General features: G+C 35.9%; 1 protein-coding gene across 1 annotated transcript in view; it reads right to left on the bottom strand.

Annotated features, from left to right (window-relative positions):
- The window catches only part of suclg2 (succinate-CoA ligase GDP-forming subunit beta), a 131,212-nt gene extending 114,568 nt beyond the window's left edge, over positions 1-16,644 (bottom strand). The window contains exon 1 of the mRNA XM_056252827.1: positions 16,520-16,644. Within this exon, the coding sequence (XP_056108802.1) occupies positions 16,520-16,603 (84 nt within the window). The 5' untranslated portion in view covers positions 16,604-16,644. The remainder of the gene's footprint in view (positions 1-16,519) is intronic.
- Between the last annotated feature and the right edge of the window lie 7,721 nt (positions 16,645-24,365).

Consider the following 24,365-nt stretch of genomic DNA (forward strand, 5'->3'; position numbering starts at 1 on the left):
ATGTTTTTATTGTTTATCAGATGGAATGAGTTTCTATCATTTCTATTCAGGCACAGAAAAGAGCACCCATAAAAAGCTGTCTCCCAAGCTATCCTCAGATTGACGACCTTGTGTCAGTCAAAGAGAAGGAAAGCAAACTCTGGCATCAGATTCCAGGTGTCAGGTGTATGAACATCTAAATCTGGATTCTAATGAGAAAAATTATAAGTTTGAAAATATCAACTTGAAAGTCTGGATCTGAGGCCATGATATTTGCCTACCGGTAATACGTGTTGTGTTTCTGTCTGTCAGGTGTTATTGGCGTTCCTGCTTCTGGCCCAGCTTGATTACCCGGGCTGTGGAAGTGCCAAAAGAGCTCCATGGCAACCTCTTTGCAAATGTTAGCTGTAATTGTTTTCTCCCCCCCCCCCCCTGCTATATTTAGCCAGAGCCCATTTTTGTAGCTTTACAGGTTATTAGTTCACTCAAGGACAAAGGGAGGTTGAGGTGCATCGGGGCCGAGAGGTGGGCTTCAGGGGCGCGAGCGCGGAGCTCCGGGAAGAGGATGGCAGGTGTCTGATCTCCCCTGAGACTCTGCCTCAACAGTAATTATCTTCATCAGCACTCTGGAGACACCACCAGTTAAAAACCAACACACACACACACACACACAAGCACAGCTTTCTACACCAAACAAACATGCATGCAGTTGAAGGCTTCAAAATACAATTACACATGCTTAAAAAAAGCATGCTTAAAAGCACAAATACACACACACACTTAAAGGATTATTAGGAACACCTGTTCAATTTCTCATCAATGAAATTATCTAATCAACCAATCACATGGCAGTTGCTTCAATGCATTTAGGGGTGTGGTCCTGGTCAAGACAATCTCCTGAACTCCAAACTGAATGTCAGAATGGGAAAGAAAGGTGATTTAAGCAATTTTGAGCGTGGCATGGTTGTTGGTGCCAGACGGGCCGGTCTGAGTATTTCACAATCTGCTCAGTTACTGGGATTTTCAAGCACAACCATTTCTAGGGTTTACAAAGAATGGTGTGAAAAGGGAAAACATCCAGTATGCGGCAGTCCTGTGGGCGAAAATGCCTTGTTGATGCTAGAGGTCAGAGGAGAATGGGCCGACTGATTCAAGCTGATAGAAGAGCAACTTTGACTGAAATAACCACTCGTTACAACCGAGGTATGCAGCAAAGCATTTGTGAAGACACAACACGCACAACCTTGAGGCGGATGGGCTACAACAGCAGAAGACCCCACCGGGTACCACTCATCTCCACTACAAATAAGAAAAAGAGGCTACAATTTGCAAGAGCTCACCAAAATTGGACAGTTGAAGACTGGAAAAATGTTACCTGGTTTGATGAGTCTCGATTTCTGTTGAGACATTCAGATGGTAGAGTCAGAATTTGGCGTAAACAGAATGAGAACATGGATCCATCATGCCTTGTTACCTCTGTGCAGGCTGCTGGTGGTGGTGTAATGGTGTGGGGCATGTTTTCTTCGCACACTTTAGGCCCCTTAGTGCCAATTGGGCATCGTGTAAATGCCACGGCCTACCTGAGCATTGTTTCTGACCATGTCCATCCCTTTATGGCTATCATGTACCCATCCTCTGATGGCTACTTCCAGCAGGATAATGCACCATGTCACAAAGCTCGAATCATTTCAAATTGGTTTCTTGAACATGACAATGAGTTCACAGTACTAAAATGGCCCCCACAGTCACCAGATCTCAACCCAATAGAGCATCTTTGGGATGTGGTGGAACGGGAGGTTCGTGCCCTGGATGTGCATCCCACAAATCTCCATCAACTGCAAGATGCTATCCTATCAATATGGGCCAACATTTCTAAAGAATGCTTTCAGCACCTTGTTGAATCAATGCCACCTAGAATTAAGGCAGTTCTGAAGGCGAAAGGGGGTCAAACACAGTATTAGTATGGTGTTCCTAATAATCCTTTAGGTGAGTGTATATAAAACCGAATATATAGAAACAGAATAGATGCACTCATATAGAAAAACAATACATAAATAGTCTGGCATGTCGTTACTATTATTTACCAAAGAATCATTTATTTTCTTATGTGGTGGAATTGGGCTTTCATAATACGCTTTAGTCTAATGTGGCTGACTTATATGTGTGACATGCAAAATATTGTCGCACTATAAGCTAAATCTCCTTCAACATACCAATTGATAACTAAATCTAAATCAAATTTACCCTTATGAAGTGACAGGAAAGCAACAAAAGCTCACCACCATAAAAGCCAACACCAACATAAAACCCTATATATATATATTTGTTTTACTTTCTCCATGAATAATCAAGCCAATATTTTCAAATTCAAAGAATAACACATTTACATTTATTCATTTAGCTGACGCTTTTATCTAAAGCGACTTACAATTGCTATATATGTCAGAGGTCGCACGCCTCTGGAGCAACTAGGGGTTAAGTGTCTTGCTCAGGGACACATTGGTGTCTCACAGTGGATTCGAACCCGGGTCTCTCACACGAAAGACACGTGTCTTATCCACTGCGCCATCACCACCACCCAAACACAAATTTGCAAGCGATTTTTGGTTAGAGTTTTGCTTTTGGCAAGCATGATGCAACATCCATGACATTCTGCATTGATTGTTTAAAGTCAATCTGCATGAAATCTTTCAACAGCTCAAAGCAGTCCTACAATTTTAGCATCTCATCACACATCAATTATAATAATAATAAAAGTTTGTCACATTTATATAGGGCTTTTTCTTGACACTCAAACCGCTATGCATATGGAAGGGGGGAATCTCCTCGACCACCACCACCAATGCGCAGCATCCACCTGGATGATGCGACGGCAGCCATATTGCGCCAGAACGCCCACCACACACCTTAAGAGGCTAAGATGATGGACAGAGGCCAATGTGCAAATTTGGCCAAGATACCGGGGTTAAACCCCTACTCTTTTTCGAAGGACATCCTGGGATTTCCTGGGACCTCGGTTTAACCGCCTCACTAACACCTCCTCCAGCAGCTACATATAGTTTTCCCAGGAAGTTTCCGACAGGTACTGACCAAGCTCAACCCTGCTTAGCTTCAGTGGGCAACCAGTCTTTTGGCTACAGGGTGGCAGCTGAATTAGTAAATAATCCTAAAATGAACCTATTCACTTTACTGACCTAAACAGAAACATTTGCTTTTCTTCTTCAGATGGTGTCCCTTATTAGGATTGAAAGACATAGCTTCTCTGGATCCTCTGGGAGTCCAGATGTCTCTTAAGGACATGGTGGCCCACATCAGATCTTGACTTATCGGTTGTCCTCACACAAAGGTGAGAGGACGAAGGAAAGCTGTGGCAGCAGTTGCATCAATTTCCACAGGATAGCAGATGCTCCGTAAGGACCCCACACCAACCTTAGGAAGTCGGGGACAAAGTTAAGGTTGCCTTCCTTAACATAAGCCTATGTCTTCCTCGATAACATTTATTTGATAAAAGTAATGAAATGTATGGTAGGCCTGCACGATTAATCGAAATAAAACCGAAATTCTGATTTGGCTAAGTGCTCTTTCGTGGTGTGCTTGTCTTGTGCACGAGGGTTAGAGATCTTTAGATTTGAGAGTACAAAACTCCATTGGAAAGAAAGGGCCACTGCAGTGCAGTAATGATGAAGTCTATGCAAATCCAGCTGGATATATGAAAGTAATACACGCACACTTCAGACGAAGGGGGAAAAAACACTCCAAAGTGCTGGAGAGGGTCTGTCGCTCTTGAATGTAATAGACTCCTGGATCAGTCATTGCTCTTATAACCCTATTCTGATACCGGCACTGCTGCTCATTAACAGTGACAGATAAGAAAAACAGCATTTTGAATTGTGTTTGGGTGGTGTGTGTACTAAACGTGGTGGAGTGGCATGGGGAGCAAGTAAACACTGAATTTTAAATATCACCAACATATTATGTTAAAGACAACGTACTGTAAACGACATTTAACATCAATAATATAACATTTCCAAGGCTTTATCGGGATGTGAAAAGTATGCTATAATAAGATATTAATTACACAAATATAGACATTTTGGTTGATACCGATACAAATACATTTTGTTTCGCCCAAAAAAAAAAAACCTAGAAAAAACTGAAAACAAATAGAAGAAAAAAAAACTATAAAAAAGTTTTATAAAAATGTTTACTTTTCTCATTAGATTTTAGCACGGCTCTTCGTTGCTAGGAAACTTTGTTTTGTATATGCATTTAGGGATGCATATAATGTATATAAAACTTCTAGGCGATACCAATTACTGTCAATAACCAACAAATGACCGATAATAAAATCTAAATAAATCTATATAAAAAGACCTACATAAATTAAAAACAAAACACTAAAAACTAAAATCAATCATCAAGAGACATTAAGAGGCATCACATTATTATAAGCAAGTGCCATATGGATATTCATTTTGAGATTTATTAAATTAATAACGTGCATACCTATTATCTCATTTTTCCCTACCTGATTGGATTTGGTAACATCAAAAGTAAAATAGTTTCAGAGGTGGAGAAAGTTATTTTGATCAATTCTTTAGAATAGTGTTCACTCATTAATCATACATAAGACTGAATATGGATTTTAAATGTTAATATAACCGGTTTTGATTCCATGTCATCTTTAACTAACATTAATAGTCTGCCTGACCATATGCACCATTACCAATGCACAACAAACTGAAAGCAAGCAGCTGCTTAGAGATCCAACCTCATAGCGTCTCTCCAGGAAGACATTTAGTGTTAGAGTAATTCATGAGGATGTTTAAGCATACCTGACAGATGGGGGAGGGGGACACACAACGCAAAAAGAATATGAGAAAGAAAGAAATCAACATCCGACCTTAAAAAAAGCACAAAAGAGGAATCGCATGCAATTACTCATCCACTAAACGTGAAATCTGCTGGGGTTTTCACAGAGTTTACAAACAGACAAAAAATATTACAGAATTGCTCAATGTGCCAAAACCCCAGACAGCGCAGGCGAATCAATGTAGACTACATTCAGCCCTTCAGTACAACATTAGTCTGCTCTCCGCATTAGCATGACTTAGACATTAGGCCGCTTCATCAGCAAGACAGAGAGTGGAAATCTCAAGTCGATGAAGGATTGATTCCTAAAAGACTTCTTGCGGGAAGACAAAAAGAAAAGAGTAGTAAGCAACACAACTGCTTTCCTCACTGGGGAAAATTAGTTCCACATTCGCATATTCATGAGGGGATATTTACAAATCTGTATTGACCAATCCAATTCCTTTGGGAGAAGGAAGAGGAGCTTAGGAGCTCAAACAAGGAGATTTTCTGAGGACAGGATTATGAGAGCTTTTCTTGAGGTCTTTCAGAGGGCAATGCCGTTTCATTGTGCATAATAAAAAAACATTAAATCAGACATGGAATTTTTCATGCGTTTCCATGGCATAACATTTTTAAAATGCATATATAGTTTGTATAAATCACTGAATAATGTACATTCAAGACATACTGTATTTGCCATATCAAGACCTCTTTTTCCCTGGGTTAAAAAAAAACCTGCATAACTATAGGGGCGATGACTTAATATAAGATAATACAACAGTAAATATCAGTGTTGTTATTTACAACTAAAATATTCAAACATTTTAAGTTGGAAGTACTTGAATTACTCAAATTTAGGGTACGTTTACACAACAACGATGTACTAAAAACGATGAGTTTTCATGTACAGATGATGTCCGACGTTGTCAAAACAATCCCCGTTCATAAGGATCCGCTAAAACGCTGTATTATGCTGCTAGGCCAGTAGTGGGCGATGTCACTTTATATAGCAGCGGTTCCCAAACTTTTTTTCCTGCGCACCCCCTTCTATGTCCCAACCGGGTTGGCGCACCCCCAATCCCCACTTCCAAAAAAAAAATGCAACAAAGCTTTGTTTTATCGCCCTATAAAGACTCATGTTTAATCATGCGCTAATAACCAGAACACGCATGACAATAACAACATCAACAAAGTTTCAATATAATGCAACAAAGCTACGCACAAGCTTCCACTTTTAACCCTTTCACACATAAGTTTAAAATATTTTAACTGACCCCCCAGCGTGAGTTTTTCAAGGCGACCGTTATTTAGAACTTGTCACTTTAATGTTTCCATGGTGATGCGTCATTACTTGTCACGTGACACAACGCAACCACAACACAGCGCTGAATGAATGATGATCTGCTTTTATGTCATTTTTCCTTTTTTATCAAAAATATTCACAAATGTATTAGCTATAGCTTGAAACATTGATATTCCGATTGTCAAATATGTGCAAGTGGATGTGTTTTATTGTTCAAACACCTTCATAACGATCGTTAGTTTGTGCCACAGTTCAGAGAATCGGATCTGTTGGATTTACAACACGTGACGTCAATTCCTCCACTTCTCACGAAATACATGAAAGTAAGAGGCCGGTGAACTGGGAGAAGAATAGGGTAAAATGTGAAGCTACGTACACAATGTGTATCTGATATGAATAAAACGTATCGCATAGAACGTTTAAAACGCTTCCATAGAAATCAGCAAAATCAAAATCATTGTTTTGCTAGTACTTATGTGTATTTAAATGTCTGAAACCTAAAATAAACATTATGTGGTTGAAAACACTCAATGGTTGTGATATATGACAGCACTGGCTCAGCGCCAGCCAACGCGCGAAAGCACATCTGTCACGTTACCGGCAGCAATGCAGAGCAGTGCGTTGAAGACAGCAGCTGTTTTCAACGTTTCTATCAAAAACTAATAAATTATAGTTTTTTTATTTAAAATAAAAGCGATTACAAAGGAAATGTTTACTGTTCATGGTTTTTATTTTATTGTATGGAAAAATCCCACTTACAAAACAGACCGCCATTACATTTTTCCTCTCGCGCACCCCCTGGTGGCAGCTCGCGTACCCCTGGGGGTGCGCGCACCACACTTTGGGAATCCCTGTATAAAGAAACACTACGTACCTATTTGCGAATAACATCTCAGTTTTCACAAATTCGCGTTTTTGCAGTTTACATGATGGAGACTATACACATTGAAACCAGTTTTCACCCGCTTTGTGTTTTCAGGGCCCAAAAATATAGTCGTGTAAATGAACGGCAAAAATGCATAAAAAGTTTTCAGTTTTTATTTTTTAACGATGCTCTGTAAACGGCCCCTAAAACTGAAAAATCGTAAATATCACAAAATATATTGTCATTTTCCTGAAATTTCACTCCAAATATTTCATTTATATCGCATCAATAATATCTTTAATCGATAATTTAGTGACTTTAAAATATAAAGTGTTCTTGTTATTTTTAACTTTTTTAGGATTAGAACAAACGTTAATATTATAATTAGGGCTGTGCAAAGATTAATTGCGATTAATCGCATCCAAAATAAAAGTTTGTGTTTACATAATATATTTGTGTGTGCTGTGTATAATTATTTTGTATACACACACATGCATGTATATAGAAAATGTGTTATTCATATATAAAATATTTATATTTATATATAATATAGATTATGTATTTATATATATATACAGTATTTACGTGCAAATAATTCTTAAATATACTCATGCATGCATATGTATTTATATATACAAAATAATTATACACAGCACACACACATATATTATGTAAACACAAACTTTTATTTTGGATGCGATTAATTGCAATTAATCTTTGCACAGCCCTAATTATAATCAGTACATAATCTGTACAAAAAGTACAAATACACAATTAAAAGCCGCGTTAATATAAGACTAAAAACATTAGGGGGAGGGGGAGAGGGGAACATTTTACTTCAACTCAAAAAATTCTAGGGGTGCCAATAATTATTAAGTCATTCTTTTGATTTTTGCGGGTTTTTTTGAATGAAATATCAAAAGGAGAAACAATGCAGATTTAATTTTTACAGCCATCTTTGACAATATTTAGCAGGGGTGCCTATAATTCTGACCACAACTGTGGAATTTCTACCTGTTGCTCAATTAGTTGCACAGAAAACCACCTGGACCTACTCTGCATTATATGTTAATTCTTTCCCTAATTATCAGCATCTGATGCTTCGACAAACAGTATTTACAGATCGGCCCAGTCGACTGTATCGGATCCTTCACAGCGCAGTCACAGGCCAGCAGTCTCCAGGGGTTAAAACCCTCATTACTAGTCATAGCTCTGCCCTAAAACCTTTGAAATAACTCTTCATAATTAGCACCTCCAAATGGCCTCACATTTAATTAACTTGTGGAATCCTTGAGGGGAGTTTTGATTTAAGAAATTAACACATTTTCCCATTCCTGATAGTAACTAATTGGTTTACTTTATTCAGAAACGATAGCTGCCATTAATCGTGAATAATACAATACGGGTATTAAAATGGTCCCAATCAACGAAACAGATCCACAAAGTTGTTGATAAATCGGGGTTCATAATAATATAAGATCATCAGATTTAATAAGGTGTATTTACATCGTTTCAGCATTTGCACAAACTAACTAGAGAAAAAACATGCTTACAGGAACAAATGGTGAAAATATTTTAATTTAGAACGTCAATATTCTTTCATAGTCACAATATCGCATAATGAAGAAATGATTTAATTAACAGGTGCTGGGGGGGGGGGGGGGGGGGGGAGTCAAAGTAATTTGTGATCTCTGAATGCTCACAGCTCTAGTCGGGTTTTACCGTTTGACATCGTTCAACAAGGTCAGGTGAGCACTGGATGAGCAGAAGCTTTTGACAAGTCGACAAGAGAACTCCGTTAGGCCGTGACGTGTGTGTGTTAGCAGAGCCGAGTTAGGGAGAGCCAGCAGAGCATGCCAAAGGATTTAGATCGCAGAGATTTGCATCATGGGATACGCTTTTTGCTTAATCTCCTAAAGACAGACGCGGGCTGAAGGTGAAGGCAACTCTCTGCAGATATGAATTTAGCAATTAGCATAGTTAATAAGGAACATCCTTCAGAGGAGAGAAGTCTGGAAGAGTGAGGTCAAGTCGGTGGGCAAACGGAAGTGGGCGAAGACAGAATCGTTAACAACATTAAAAGAAGAATTCATACATGTGCCCATGTAACTTTCTTTCTTCCATGCTCAATGTTTTTGCAATAACAATGAACTTTGAAAGAACTGGAGCTTTCAAGCTGCATAAAGGATGCCAAAGTTCTATAAAAGTGGTCTGGTCTATGTGACTCAAGAGCTACAGTACCGGTCACGAGTTATGTTTTTGAAAGAAGATTTTTATGCTCATCACGGCTGTATTTAACCTATCAAAAACACAGTAATACAGTAATATTGTGAAATATTATTACAGCTGTTTTCCACTTTAATTTATTTTAAAATGTAATTTATTCCTCTGATGGCAAAGCTGAGTTTTCAGCATCATTACTCCAGTGTCACATGATCCTTCAGAAATCGTTTGAATATGCCGATTTGCTGCTCAAGAAAAATGTCTGATTATTATCAATGTTGAAAACAGTTGTGCTGCTTAATATTTGTGGAAACTACAGTAGTCAACATTTGAAGTGGATCAAAACCTTTCATCAAAGTTATACATTTTGAACAATACCCGTTCTTGTCTTAGGACAACTTTGATGAACTTTTTTTCATGCACTTCAAATGTTTGGGTTTATTTGGGATAATTTTGTAACAAAATATTTGTATTCAGCAAGGACGCATTCAATTGATAAAACATGACACTAAAGACCTTTATAATTTTACAAAAGATTTCATTTTCAAATAAATACTGTTCATTCATCAAAGGATATTCATCAAAGAATCCTGAAAAAGTGGTTTCCACAAAAATATTTTGAAAGTTTTCAACATTGATAACAATAAGAACCATTATTAATAATTGAGCAGTGAACCAGCATATTAGAATAAGTGTTCCAAGTCTTCTGAAGCCATCCCATAATTTAATGTGAGAAACAAGCTGAAATTAAAATGATTTACTGATAAATCTTGAGATTTACTAGAAGTGTATCCATGGGAGAAACAGCACCGAATCCTTCTTTTGATGTCTTTTCAATGAATCTGCTGATGTGATGCACTAAACCGGTCTGAATCTTTCGTTCATAAATCAGATTGATACGATTTCCAGGTTCAACTCACTCAATGATCCGGTCATGGTGTTTCTGTCAATAACAACATACATTTCAGCCTGTTTCTCACAAAGATTACTTTTATTATACGTTTACGGTGTTCAGTTCTTTTTGAAGCTTGAAAGCTTCAGTTCCCATGTATTGTAACTGCATGGACAAAAGCAACCAAAGTTAAGAAACCTTTCTGTTCAATGGAAGAAGGAAAGTCAAGTTTCTAACAACATATGAGTAACAATGACAGAATTTAAAAAAAGGAGTGAATAAACAACATTTAAACTGTTCTTCAGCTTTATGCCTTAAAATGAGCCTTTGAACATCCACGGGAACACAAACCAACTGAATAAATATCAAGATAGACAGACTTTCAAAGTTTTTCCACAACTGTCATTGAAGCAGCAGGGCCAACATATTGTATAACAACTTTTAATTTCCTGTAACACTAAATACCGCCTCATTATAATCATCATTACAGAAGAATTATCCCAAATGGACCGGAATACGCGTCCCATAGGAGCTCAAAAGAGGCACCTCTCCTTCAAAAGACAGCCGAAAAGAACTCTAAATGATTGCTGCCTTCCTAAATTATTGAAAAAGCCTAAACAGCCCTCATGAGCAACAGAAATGGCTATTAACCTTGGCGGAACGATATTCAAATCCGGTTACAGCAAACTTGCTCTACTGTATCCCTGGTGGCCAGGAAATGTAAATGTGTTCTCGCTGTGGACAGATGGGAGAAACGCATGCTGTTTGAAGTTCTTGCACCAGAGGAGTCGCACCCACCCACCCCTCGTTTCAGATATTCAGCATGCAGACTCATCCAGCAGACTCCCCTGGTCCTGTTTCGACACTCCAGTCGAGCTTTTCAAGCTGCCGCAGCATTGTGAGGCGAATGAGCTTTGACGTCTTCAATCTTTGCGTAAAGATTTTTCTCCGCCCCGCGAACGAACGCACCGGCAAATGTTCCTTTAAGTTTGGAGATGCAGCCGTGGCGCGGTGAGGGTTGTGCTGGGGAAAACAGCTCTGGGATTATCTCTACGTCCAGACAGGAATTTCTGAGGCAGCGTTGGTGTTATCAGCCCTCGCCTGTCTTAAATTGTGTCTATCTTTTTTTTTTTTTTGCCATTGTCATCATTGACAAGCCATCTCTAATTTTCGAGCTGTCATAAAAGATGGGAGTGAATTGCCGTGATACCTACCTGCCAGTCACGGGTCCCGAGCTCCACTAGAGCGGACTGGCAGCTGGCTAATCACAGCCTCTTATCTCTGTGGTAAAAGTCCAAAAAACAGATTCTGTAAAACCTCAAGGCACTCTGTTCAAAGAAACCTGAGTGCGCAGTTTTGTGCACTTGCCGAGGACTCTGATTTAGAGTTCCAATTTGATTCAATTGGTTATATTTAGGTATTTCTCTTAATTATACAGGGAACCTTCAAATATTGTACATTATGAAAATTCTGATCCATTATTAATAATTTAACACAAACAATAATGACAATAACTGAAGACCCAATCACCATATTCAATTGATTTCTGAAGGATCAGACTGGAGTAATGGCTGCGGAAAATTCATTTTTTATCAGCATTACTGTTTTACGTTATTTTAATTAAATAAATGATAAATGCAGCCTTGAGACTCCTTTCAAAAACATTACAAAAAAATCTTGATTATTGGTAGTGGGTTTATAATTAGTGCTAAATCATTAAAACACTTTTCCGTTATGATTGTAACAATCGTTTTCGCGGCCGTTAAAATGAAGATCCGATTAATCAAAAATGTATATTTTTACCCAGGCGTAGTGCAAAATTCGAAGCATGCAAGTCACTGATTAATAAAAACAGCTCATTGATCGCTGTCAGGAACTGGCTGACAGCCAGACTCCTAAGGAGATGGTGAAACATGGATTTGATCCAAACGCGAGAAGTCCAAACTGAGAGAAAAATGGAAAAAGCTGCTCTAATCTACATCTCATTAGTGTCTGAATCACATCTTGACATCTGTGCTTTAAAATGTGCTTCTTGAATTACTTCTGACCTTCACACCCACAATTTAGAGGTCCTTTTCATCTCTACAAATAGTTGAGATAAACCTCTGCATTAAAGATCTATTACCATAAAGATGTCACTATTCATTGATACCAAAAAAAGTCTTAAATAAGTCATTTCAATAAAGATAATATAAGTGCACTTGGCACTATGTACTTTCTCATTAGAGCAGGTCCTCTCTCTCAGATGGATGAGGCTTGTGCCCTGTTTCAGCGGGTTGCATCTCATTATACAACCGAAATGAAAATATATGCTAGCTAAGCACTCTGCATGCACTACTAAACCACCTCTTATGGCAGCAGAGTGGACTGCACGAAGTAATGAAGTGATGCCTTATACACTAAATTGGTGTTGATCCAATGTCATTTTCCTGCATAAAACCTCTCTATATAACTTTTGAAACTCCAGCTCAGGGACAAAATGAATAATAATAATAAGGTCAGAAAGTAACAGATAGTAGAAATTGAGCATTTAGTTCAAAAATAATTTAAACAGACTTTCATGATGACATCAATGCTACGTGTGCTGCATTCTGGGAGCTGGGTCAATATAAATCGACTGCAATCCAGTCGCAAAATCAGGTCAGTCAGTGCTTCGACTAGCTGTGTGTGCTAAAGTCACTGGAAAGATGCTTTTTAAGGCAATCCTTGTTCTGTGTACAAACTGGTGTAAAGATTTATGAGATGGCGTGCGTTTTTGTGAAGTAATTCAAGAATAAAGTTGTTTTAGGACAGTATTGATGCCTTAAGGAAACAGATGTGACATCTGTGGTGTTCAAAGAGGTGTATTGTGAAGCCAATAATGTGTAAACAGAATTTTGCTATTAAATGACTTCTGCTGTTATTTTCAGATTCCCATATATAACCACACCGATATATATGATTATTTTATCATCATTGCGATACTATTAGTATTTATTAATAGTTTGAATTAGCGTTGTCACTGTACCAAAATTTTAGTAGTCAGTACCAATACCAGTACAATTTCCAATTTTGGTACCAGAGCAAAAACGAAGTAGGCTACTTTAAAAAAGTTTGTCCCGTTTTGTCTCGTCCGTTGGTTATCACTGTCAATCACAGCAGTTTCCGATTCAATCGTGCATTTATATATGGTTGTCAATCCAGAAACTTTGCAGTCAAACTTGTATTCAGATTGTGAATAAACAAAGCAAGAGATACGCCATCCCTTCAAACTCATAAGCCTCTCGTGTCAAGCACAAGCTCACTGAATACTGCGAAAACTCCCGTTGTAATAAAAAAAGCTGTCTTTATGTACAATAAATCTCTTATTTACATTGTGTTTACACTTTGGAGGTTATAATGAAAGAATTCGCAAGAGTGAGGGCCGTTTAGAACAAAACCTTGTGCGTTTTCAGCGGTGTTAAAGAAATGAAAAGTCTGTCATGTCATCATTTGCTCACCCTCAAGTTATTTCTTTAGCTGAAGAACAACTTGTGGGAGAGTCAATTATGACAGAATGAAACATTTTTAGAGGAACTATACCTTTAAGATTCTGCCTAACTTACTGACTAGCTCTGAAAGGCCACTGGTTCACGCACTCAACAGATACTATTGTGATTGGCTACAATGCTCAATGCTTGTAAACACATGCCATAAATAAATGATGCTCAGAGAGCACTCAACCAAACACGAACAAGAGAGTTTGAAAGCAGTGTCTATATCAGCCGAATATGTCTGGTACTCTGTACTACTGGTATTGGTATTGGTACTGGTACAGAAATGCTGGTACCGTGACCATCAACATTTTTTTTACTACTGGTAAGTTTGACAACTCTAGCCTAAACTGAAACCAAAAATTCAGGATGCACTTGGTCAAAAACCGAAAATAAATAAATAATTAATTAATTAAATTAAATAAATCAAAAGCGTATTTAATAATCAACTCTCAACAAGCTAAAACAAACATTTAAAAAACACATAAGGCCGTTTTTGAATCAACGTTTTAAGAACAGAACTGTTTTTACTCCAGTTTGTTTATGTAATATAAACATTTAAACGACAATAAATGGTAATAACTTGTTTTCATGATGGATTTATTCAAACAGGCATTAAATAATGAACGAATATGAATACAGTGCATATATTTTGCAAAATGCTCTTCTCTAGTTATTTTTCTAGCTAACTAATGAGTTTATGGATGTTGAATAGCTTTCTTGAGGTTTCATTTGTAATGTTAAGTGAGGGTGTATAGCCTAAAGGCTGTTTTATTTACGTCTTTCCCCAGTTAAAACACTGATTGATTACAGGATCCATTTTGGTTAGTTGTAATGTATCTTTCAACTTACTGATCTGTCACACTAAAGAGCACCAAATGACATTTATTGTTTCAATTTCGTAATAAAATCAACACAATTTTGAAGGTAAAACTTTGCTACATATTAAAAGTAACAAAGCACAAAGCTTTTAGCGATTATTGGATGGCAGGCGCGCTACAAATGTTCAGTGAAGTTTTGCTCACATCATCGCAGACTAAAAGATTTTAGATTTTATAAGCCATATCCTTACCGATTAAAATCGAGAAATTAATATTGTAAATCTAGTCTGTCCACACAGTTGACATGTTTAACTGTTGTAGCTTATCCATGTTGTGTGCATTAAATCAAAATTTGCTTTCGGTCATGATTTCGGCCCACCAAAACCATTTCAGCCTGAAACCATAACCGACATTTCGGTGCATCCCAAGTAAAAAAAAGTATGTCTACTAGAATATATAATAATATATATTATATATAATGATAATATATATATATATATATATATTTAATATGCAGTAGATAGAAAGTTTTATTCATTTTTATTGTAGTTTTCTCTTTAGTACAATACGTTAAACTAAATTAGAATGATAAATGTTTTTTTTTTGCAACTAGCTAAAAAAAACAAGTTTAAGAAGTTTAATATATTTTTTTTTTATTTAAGATAATGTTTATTTTATTTCAAGTACCTTTTTTTGGTGTGGTTTTCATATTAGTTTTAGTAACTATAATAACCCTGCCTTCAAGGTAAATTATATTTTTGCATGCCTTATACTTTGAGGGCAAGCCTCTGTCAAGCAATATTTGTGCCAAGAGTCCCTGAACTATTTAGGGATATCAGTCAGGATTAAAACAGAATAGCTCAGCTCAGATCTATTCAATGACCTACTTGAAACTTTTCTTCTGAGTTTTGTTCTATAATGTCAAAATATAGCCTCCGACTTTCCATATGACTGAATTTCCATTGAAACTGCAATGTTGATCTACTTTGTCCTGTTGTCCTGGTTTACGGTCTGTATGCACACAGGAAACTTTCAGAGCAAACAAAAGCACAAGGTACACAACAAGTCAGGTGACACCCAAAATGAAGAAACATTGAAAATCTCTTCATGTTGCAAGACCAAAAGAAGAACAAGACAATCTGCAAAAAAATACTTAATATTGCAATTATGACAGCAGGAAAATCTGTGTACAGCTAAGATAAATATTAAAATTGACCTTTAAACCTTGCCTTAGACTGACAGCAAATTGCTATTGGCCAGCTCAGCAAAAAGTGTTTCATCACTGATGGGTCAAAGGCTGAAAGATTGACGTGATTCTGGGCTACTTCTCATTGACTGAACGAATAGAGGACAAACCTGAAGGTGAATCAATCATTCCTAGTGAAGACTTGTGGCAAAAAGAGCAAAAAGCCCCCAAAACATTCACATGCATCACCTTTCAAATCAGTGTTCCAGGAATTATCTAGCAAGCTAATGTACACTATTATTACCTTACGTGATTCAATTTCTTGGTCAGACTATTTAAAAGTAAATATTTTGAATAGAATCAGATTAGAAACTTCAATATAGTCCGCTTTATCATATCTAGAACAGAATCATTAGATTTGAAACTTCAGAACAGAATCTTTCAAACAGAAAAATCAGAATAGAATCTTTAGAGTACAATCTCTGTCTAAATAATTTGCAAAACACTAATCAGACTGCATTGAAGGTCATGCAGTGTTTTATAAACACATACATTTGCTGACGTCAGTTATCAAATATCTTGTATAAGGTTAAAGTTTAGAAATAAGACAAATTGAACAATAAATTAATCATTCTCCAAAGAATCCCAGATGGACGGATGGACCATCCAACGTGTCATTCTACTAAAGCATGTATTCAGACCGCTAGTTAAATAATTAAGCAATAAAACGATGCCGGGTTAAATCAGTATGCATTATGTGCAGAATAAATCATCATGTCTGGCGCTATAAACGAACAGACAGCCGCTGCATCACGCAGTACTCAGTTCTTCTTCTGGTCACATCACGCACTGGAGGATAAACGTACAGATCAGCGATCTGTTACCTGGTTTCTGCTCAAAAGCAGTTGTTTAGTGGTCGCAGCTCGGAGTCCTCGCACAGCCGCCTGACATGCCATGGATGCCGCCATGTTGAACCGGAAGTAAGTCCTGCAGCGCTGACACGTGTGTGAGGAGTGACAGTGCAGTGTCAGGGCTGACTTTTGCAATGTTGTATTCATACTCAGAAACCCGTGATTCAACCAAAGAACAGGGTTGGATTATTTACACAACATTATCTCCTTAACCTCCATGTAGCCGATAGGACAAAGGTTCATTTGCTCACATAAATATATGCATGTAAATGTGCAATATGCTATATTAATCTATTCTTACAGTTTTATCATTTTTATATTAATAAAATATTACTATAATATATATATATAACATTTTAAAAATGGAATTTTGTAGGCTAAAATATATTAATATAATTAAATACACCCCTATTCATCCAAAAGATGACAGCATATAAAAATCTATAAATATTCAATAATATTTTTCAATTTATTTTGTTTTTTTTTCATTTATTTTTGTTTAGTATTGCTAAAAACATTACATTTAGCAATACTTACATTTGTTTAGTATTGCTAAAAAGTGATCTTCTATTAGCATTGCCAAAAAGTATTGCCAAAAAAGTGTGAATGGTGGCATATATATATATATATATATATATATATATATATATATATATATATATATATATATATATATATATATGCATTAATGCATTTGCATAAGCTGTAAATAAAATGTTTCTCTTTATCTTGGTTTGTTAATAATTTTTGCCAAAAAATTTGCTTTATAAATACATCAAAATATAAGACATGTATGCATTATATGATGTAATGTAATAATATAATTTGCATTAACATTGTTATGGGATAAAAAGTGAATAGCTGTTGAATAATAAAATATAATATAAAATGGTATTATATGCCTGAAATAAAAATGCCAGCCTATAAAAATCTATCAAATCTATGCCAGCCTATAAAAATCTCTTTAATATTTTCCACAGATTCTGAAAGGGGTATGTAAACTTTTGAGCAGCACGGTGTGTGTGTGTGTGTGTGTGTCTATATATATTAAAATTTTCATATATATATATTTATATATATATTTATATAATAGAATCATATTTTTTTCGTTTTAGAATTATTGCCCAAAATTGTGCTCTTTAATGTATTCGATTTGTCATTATTCTTTTATTATAAATAATCGTACCGATAAAATATAGACATATATAGAAATGTAAGACACACATATATAGACATGTAAGATTTAAGTTTGTTTAATCTTGTTTTAATACTATTCAATCTAGTGTCTGTCTGTGTCTTTAGGTCATATACTATTCAATGCCAAATCCTTACATCACGTCTCCACTAATCAAATGGCAAACAACACAACAGATAAAGGAATCAACACACAAAAGGATCTTTTTGGGGATTCCATGATGGGTTGGATCGGCTCCATATCAGGTCCCCAAACATTGTGGTGTGTTTCCTTGGCATTGATCAAAGTGAGGAGGTTGGATTCTCTCTCACAAATACAAACAATCTATCTATCTATCTTTTCTACTCTCTTCTCTCTTCTCTAAAAGCACTCATTACTCTCTGACACCGTGAAAGGGCAGGAAGGGCAAAATGATCATAAAAAGCTGTGATTATGACAGAGAGACATTTGCTTCAAACTGATGTGTGTCAGCAGAAACCCATTCAGAGAGGATGATGAACTACTCCTGAAGAACATGAAAGCATCTCTCCCTCCCTCCCTTATTTATTTTTCTTTTGTCTAAACAAGCCTCTGCCCCTTCAATGCATTCAAACCAAAACATGCAGCTCAGGATATATCGACATTTTGCAATGGCAGAAAAGCCATTTTTTAAAAGCGTGCATTTATTTCAAACAAAGATTTGGACAAAGGAAAAACGTGCCTGTGGCGACATGAAAAAAGTCACGACACTTTCAAAGTGAAATGTCCAGTGAGTGACGCTAGTTCAGTTTTATCCGAAACAGATGAACGTGAATCTGGCAATGTTTTATTGTTGGATGTATTTTGGTAGTTTAGAAATGTCCGGTGAGTGGCAAAAAAGTTTAATGCTCTATCATGTTTGAATATAATGTACACCGCCAACATTAAACCTTATTCTAAACCTTACTGAAAAGCAAACATTAGATAAAAAAAAAACATTGGCTGAAGCAACCATGCTATTTTAGATTGCTTCTACAAGTCTTTGATCTGTTTTATTGTGATTCTGACTCCGCATTAGAATATATATATATATATGTATATATATATATTAATCAGTGTAAAGTTTACTATGTCAGAAAAAATACATGTAGAGAGCTGGTTCAGGCCAGGGGCCGGTTTCACAAAGATAGACTTTGACTTAGATATAGTAGATAGTCAGACTTCAGATAGTCTGTTGCCTTTGGCTTGCTCAGTTGGGGATATTAAAATTAAATGACCCATCATACCACTGATCAGCTCTACCAAACTTGGATGTCTTTTTCCAGTAATAAACAAACACTGTTAAGTTGTTTTGATTGATACTGTGAAGCAGCTTTGATACAATCTGTATTGTGAAAAGCGCTATATAAATATATTTGACTTGACTTGACTTGACTTCAGATAGACATCTAAATCAGACCGTTGCACAAAGCACTTAAGACTCTGACTATCTTAAGTAGGACTACACTGCAATGCATTCTGGGTAAACTAAGACACTTTTCAAAACAAAAAACATGGCGGATCGAGTAAGCGCATTCAACCACTCAGTGCAGTTTACCTCAGCGGAAAATATGTGTTTGTTGGTGGAGTATAACAGTTACAAAGACATTTTACTTGGGAAATTTTGCGGAGAATGTAGTAACAAGAAGAAATGTTTAATTTGGAAAAATATTGCTACGACAGTTAACAGCGTTAATCCGACCGTTGAGCGGAGCGTTAAAGACGTACAGAAAAGATACAAAAACATAGTACAAGATGCCAAAAAAGAAATATTTAAGAGGAAATATCCAAAAACAGGAGGAGGACCCTAAGAGAAACTTAAAGACACCACTGAAATGGTGAATGATGATGAATATGGTAAGGCCCATATTCCATTTTCTTTCGGCTGTTTGTAATGTAACTGATTGTTTCTGCTGGTTGCCAAGGTAACATAGAGTCTTAGACCTAAGTTAGCCTGGGGCAGAGCCATATAGAGAGAGAGTTGCGACAACGGAAGTTCTAAATGCTTGGTTGTCACGTGATTCGCGGAGACCTCAGATAGTTCCAGGAAGTGCTTCGGCGCCAATTCAAATCGATGGAGGTAGAGAGCTGAACTGTGATTTTTGGTAGTTTGTAGTCAATAAATGCGTTGGTTTACAATATGTATATAATACATTGACATTTGGATGTAGTATGTGTATGTAGTTACAGCAATATTGTTTTTAAAAGATAAAAATCTGCTGAAATTTAATGTTTATTGCACTGTAAAAAGTAATACCTAGATCTAACTTATAAAAAGTGAGGCAAGTGGCTGCATTGGATGTTTTATGTTGATTCAACTTGCAGCCTTTTTTAAGTATATTGAACACTTTAACATTACTTTATACAAACGCAACAAAATCAAGTTGAGTTAACTAATAGTACTAGTATTACTCAGTTAGATAAACCTACTTTTATTGGTACAGGTAACTTATTTATGAGTTGCTACAAGTAACCTGTACTCATTTTAATTAGGTTTTATGAACTTTGTTTTCTTAGTAAAATTAACTTAATCATATGTGAATAAACATTTTAATATTTTTGTTTTTAATTGTCAATAACAATTAAAAATTCAATTGAAGAAGAAAAAGATGAGAAGATAGATTGAAAACAATATATAATTTATTCAATGTCAACCAGTGTCACTTTTAACAGTGACTACAAAACAGCAAATAAATGTGGCCGCACATGTACACTCTAATATAAAACAAACACTGTAGAAGTGTATTTTCAACCTGTTCTGAACAGTACAGTGAAATATCCAAACTGCCCAATCTGAAATGTTTGGATCAAGGTAAATGTGAGCCATAACATCACATTGTATCACACTGGAACTGCAATGTCAAAAATGACATGATGATGGTTTAGGACGCACAGGGTCCAATCCTACAAAAAGCCTCTGATATATCTCAAGTATACACCAGTTTTGAGGGATACTTGAGGTCGAGAGCATAGGTAAGTTCAAACAGGAGGCAGCATGCTTTCGACAGGTTTGGCACACCTCTGACCACGGGCTGTCCTTATATGATAATCCCAATCGTGTCGGGGTGATGGCACATGTAAATTTTCAGTGGGCAACTGCCAAGCTCAGCGTGCACCTCTGTTTCAGCCCGACTCTATTGGTGGAGACAAAAAAGAAACAAGAGTTTGGTCAGACAAATAGGAAATGAGATGAATATTAGCAGACAGGTAGAAGAGATAAGACACAAAGTCCAAATTGTACTTTTGTTGCTAAAGGTGGTGGATACAAGATGGATACTGTGACTAGAACATGTGACCAGAGTGAAGTCTACCATGACAATGCCATAGAGTGTGGGTACTAAAATATCATGATCTACTCTAGCATGAGTGTTGTATTTTTCTGGTTCAAAGGATGCATTACAATAAACCAATTGCAATTGTCCTTGCCTGTACCTGATTGGTCATCACATTACTGTTAATTAAGCTACAGTTTAAATATCTTTCAAGAGCAAACGTAATCACCCCATATCATCACAATATTAATAAACCCACTAAGCAAAATTATGTCCAAAAGACATCTTTTCAACGTCTTTGTCACAAAGACGTGCATTGAAAAGACGTCCACTGAGGAGCCAGAATGAAAGTTTTTACGACTTTTTTTAGGTGTTCTGTAATGAACGTTCACGGAAGCTCCTTTCAAGGTTGAAAACTAGTTCAGATGTGGACAATTTTCAACATCATTTAAGGTCTCATTTGGACAATTTATACTTATTCTAGACCAAATAAACACTCTCAGGATATATTAAATTAAAACTCACATTTATTTCAATGTAATTTCCATGTGTAATTGCAAAGCAATTAACAGACAGTGAAGTTTCTTTTCATGATTTTTGGACAAACACGCACTGACACCTTTAGACAGTTTAGCATCTGTAATTTATACATATTTGGATCGTGAGAGAAATCAGATTCGAACCAGGGACCTTAAGCTGCCTGCCCTAAGTAGACTGTGTTTGTCCAAAAATCATGAAATCATTACTGTCTACTTAGGGCAGGCAGCTTAAGGTCCCTGGTTCGAATCTGATTTCTCTCACGATCCAAATATGTATAAATTACAGATGCTAAACTGTCTAAAGTTGTCAGTGTGTGTTTGTCCAAAAATCATGAAATCATTACTCTGTTTGTGAGTTGCTTTGCAATTAGAAATTACGTTGAAATAAACATGAGTTTCAATTTAATGCATCCTGAAAGTGTTTATTTGGTCCAGAAACAGTTTAAATTGTCTAAATGAGACATTAAATTACATAAAATATGTCCACATCTGAACTAGTTTTTAACCTTGTATGGAGGTTCCCTGAACGTCTATTGGACTTACAGAACACGTATAATCTGATCAAATTGTAATTGAATCTATTCTGAAGTTTGTCTTACCTGGATGTGAAGCTCGAAGACCCCAGGTAACAAAAGTGCTTGGGTATCTAAAGACCGGGAAAATGTTAGATGTTAGAAATAAGGTTAAAAAATCAGTTGTAAATGTAACTTCTTTAAGTAATAGATTAGAAATAGTTTAAAAATCTAGACCAAAAATATGTCATTAATTGACTATGCAGCATTAAAATAACGTGGATCAAATCTCTAAAATCAGACAGACTACTAAACATACATCTCTACAGTCTAATCTGTGCATCTGCTTTAGTAATGCAAAAGTATAATAACATAATCTCTGAGTCCTGTCAGACAAACACACAAAACAAAGTGTTGTCCATAAAACATCACATCTTACTTTCCCTTATTTGCCCGCACAACTATTGCCTGAAGGCTCGAAATTGCGACCGTTTCGATAACATTTGATCCCGAAATTTAATCTGTGCAATCTAACAATATAACTGAGGGCATTTGTGCAAATAATTATTACATACGTAACTTGTATGTGTTTTTAAACGCTGCTGTTGTCTGCCGATCGACCACACTGTGCAGCCATCTTAGCTTACCATGTGTGCAGGATAGCTAGCTATACAATTTGCAAACCTAACCTCAGCTCCCTAGTGGAGTAAGCGATTTTGCGTGACTTTAGTTTACATCACCAGTCATTCGGCTAAATTTGCTCAACTTACCGTGTTAATCAGACCCTGAAATTCAGATCCGCTGCAGCGACCAAACAGTTGAAGTGCCGAGGAAGATATTGCATCTGTCTGGAGTCCCCGCCAGTGAAAAAGGGATAATGCCAACTTATAAAATTTAAAATATTTACGTTTGATGAACACACCTGTCACATCGACAGCTGCTCAAATAAATTGTGCATTGTCAACTCACTTTTATAACATTTATTGTACACAACAACCACATACAAATAACTACCCAAATAAATTGCATGGGTTTTATTTAAAATATATTGTTATATAAAAACTGATATATTTTAAGTAAAGAGGAAGTATTTTGATACTTTTTTTGTATAAAACCAATAAAATAAACTAGATTACAAATATTTAAAATATATAAAACCTACTTTGTGGGTGTAGCACTTTTTACAGTGTGTGGTCAACCAGTGTTGCCTGCCTTTGTTAACATATTTTCTGGCTAACTTTACCTTGGTTAAAGACCGTTTTGCAGTTGTTTTGAAGTATTTTTGTGTTCTTAAACTTGTATGTTATTTAAGGGTTATCATGTAATGTTCACTATGGTTTCACAAGGACAGGAGACTTCCAGGAAACAGGTGATTGTCTTAAAAAGCCATTGCAAACAAGTAAAATGTAAAATTGCATTCATCGTAATGTTTACAATGCTTATGCACTTATTACTATATAAATGAATACATAATATATTTCATTTTAAAACAAAACATGATTATACACACACACATACATTATTTTCTAAGTGTCCAAGTAGCCTACATTATTTCCTTAACATAATTTGATAAATTCATGACATACATCACTTTAATCTATAAAACCTATTTAGTTTAAATTCATTTTTAGTACATTTGGATAATACATATTTTATGTTTTGTTATCTTAAAACCCCCAAAATGTCAGGTTGTGTAACTGTCCGCACAAATGAACAGACTAAAATACTAATTTAAATGGTGTTTTAATCATAAAAAAGTAAAAATGAAATTCTATGGCATCATTTTAACCTTTCATATAAACAAATTTTATACATTTCAGTAGATTTATAGCTGATAATTGAAAACCTTTTGTCTAACAATTTGTATGTCAGGGGGGCACAACTGCAAACATGGCTCTCTTATTATGGTAATTGCAGTGTGCATGATAATGCATTGTCCAGAGGAGCCATAATGATCCTTGAAGATCTCTATCAAATACTGGTAATTGCTTTAAAGTTATGGGTAGGTTGGTACACTTTCAGATGAATTTAAACACTTAGAAATGTTCACAACTGAAACTTGTTCAAATACATTGTTCATGACACAAAAATATACATTACATCAGTTTTGAAAAGATTTTAAAAAAACATTTATTTGTTTATTTGTCAATGACCTATATATATATATATATATATATACATATATATATATATATATATATATATATATATAGGTCATTGACAAATAAACAAATAAATGTTTTTTTAAAATCTTTTCAAAACTGATGTAATTTGTTTATTTGTCAATGACATATATACACTTTT

Source organism: Rhinichthys klamathensis, unplaced genomic scaffold (genome assembly GCF_029890125.1).
Source record: "Rhinichthys klamathensis goyatoka isolate OS25496 unplaced genomic scaffold, OSU_Roscu_1.1 h1tg000098l_1, whole genome shotgun sequence".
NCBI classification, from domain to species: Eukaryota; Metazoa; Chordata; class Actinopteri; order Cypriniformes; family Leuciscidae; genus Rhinichthys; species Rhinichthys klamathensis.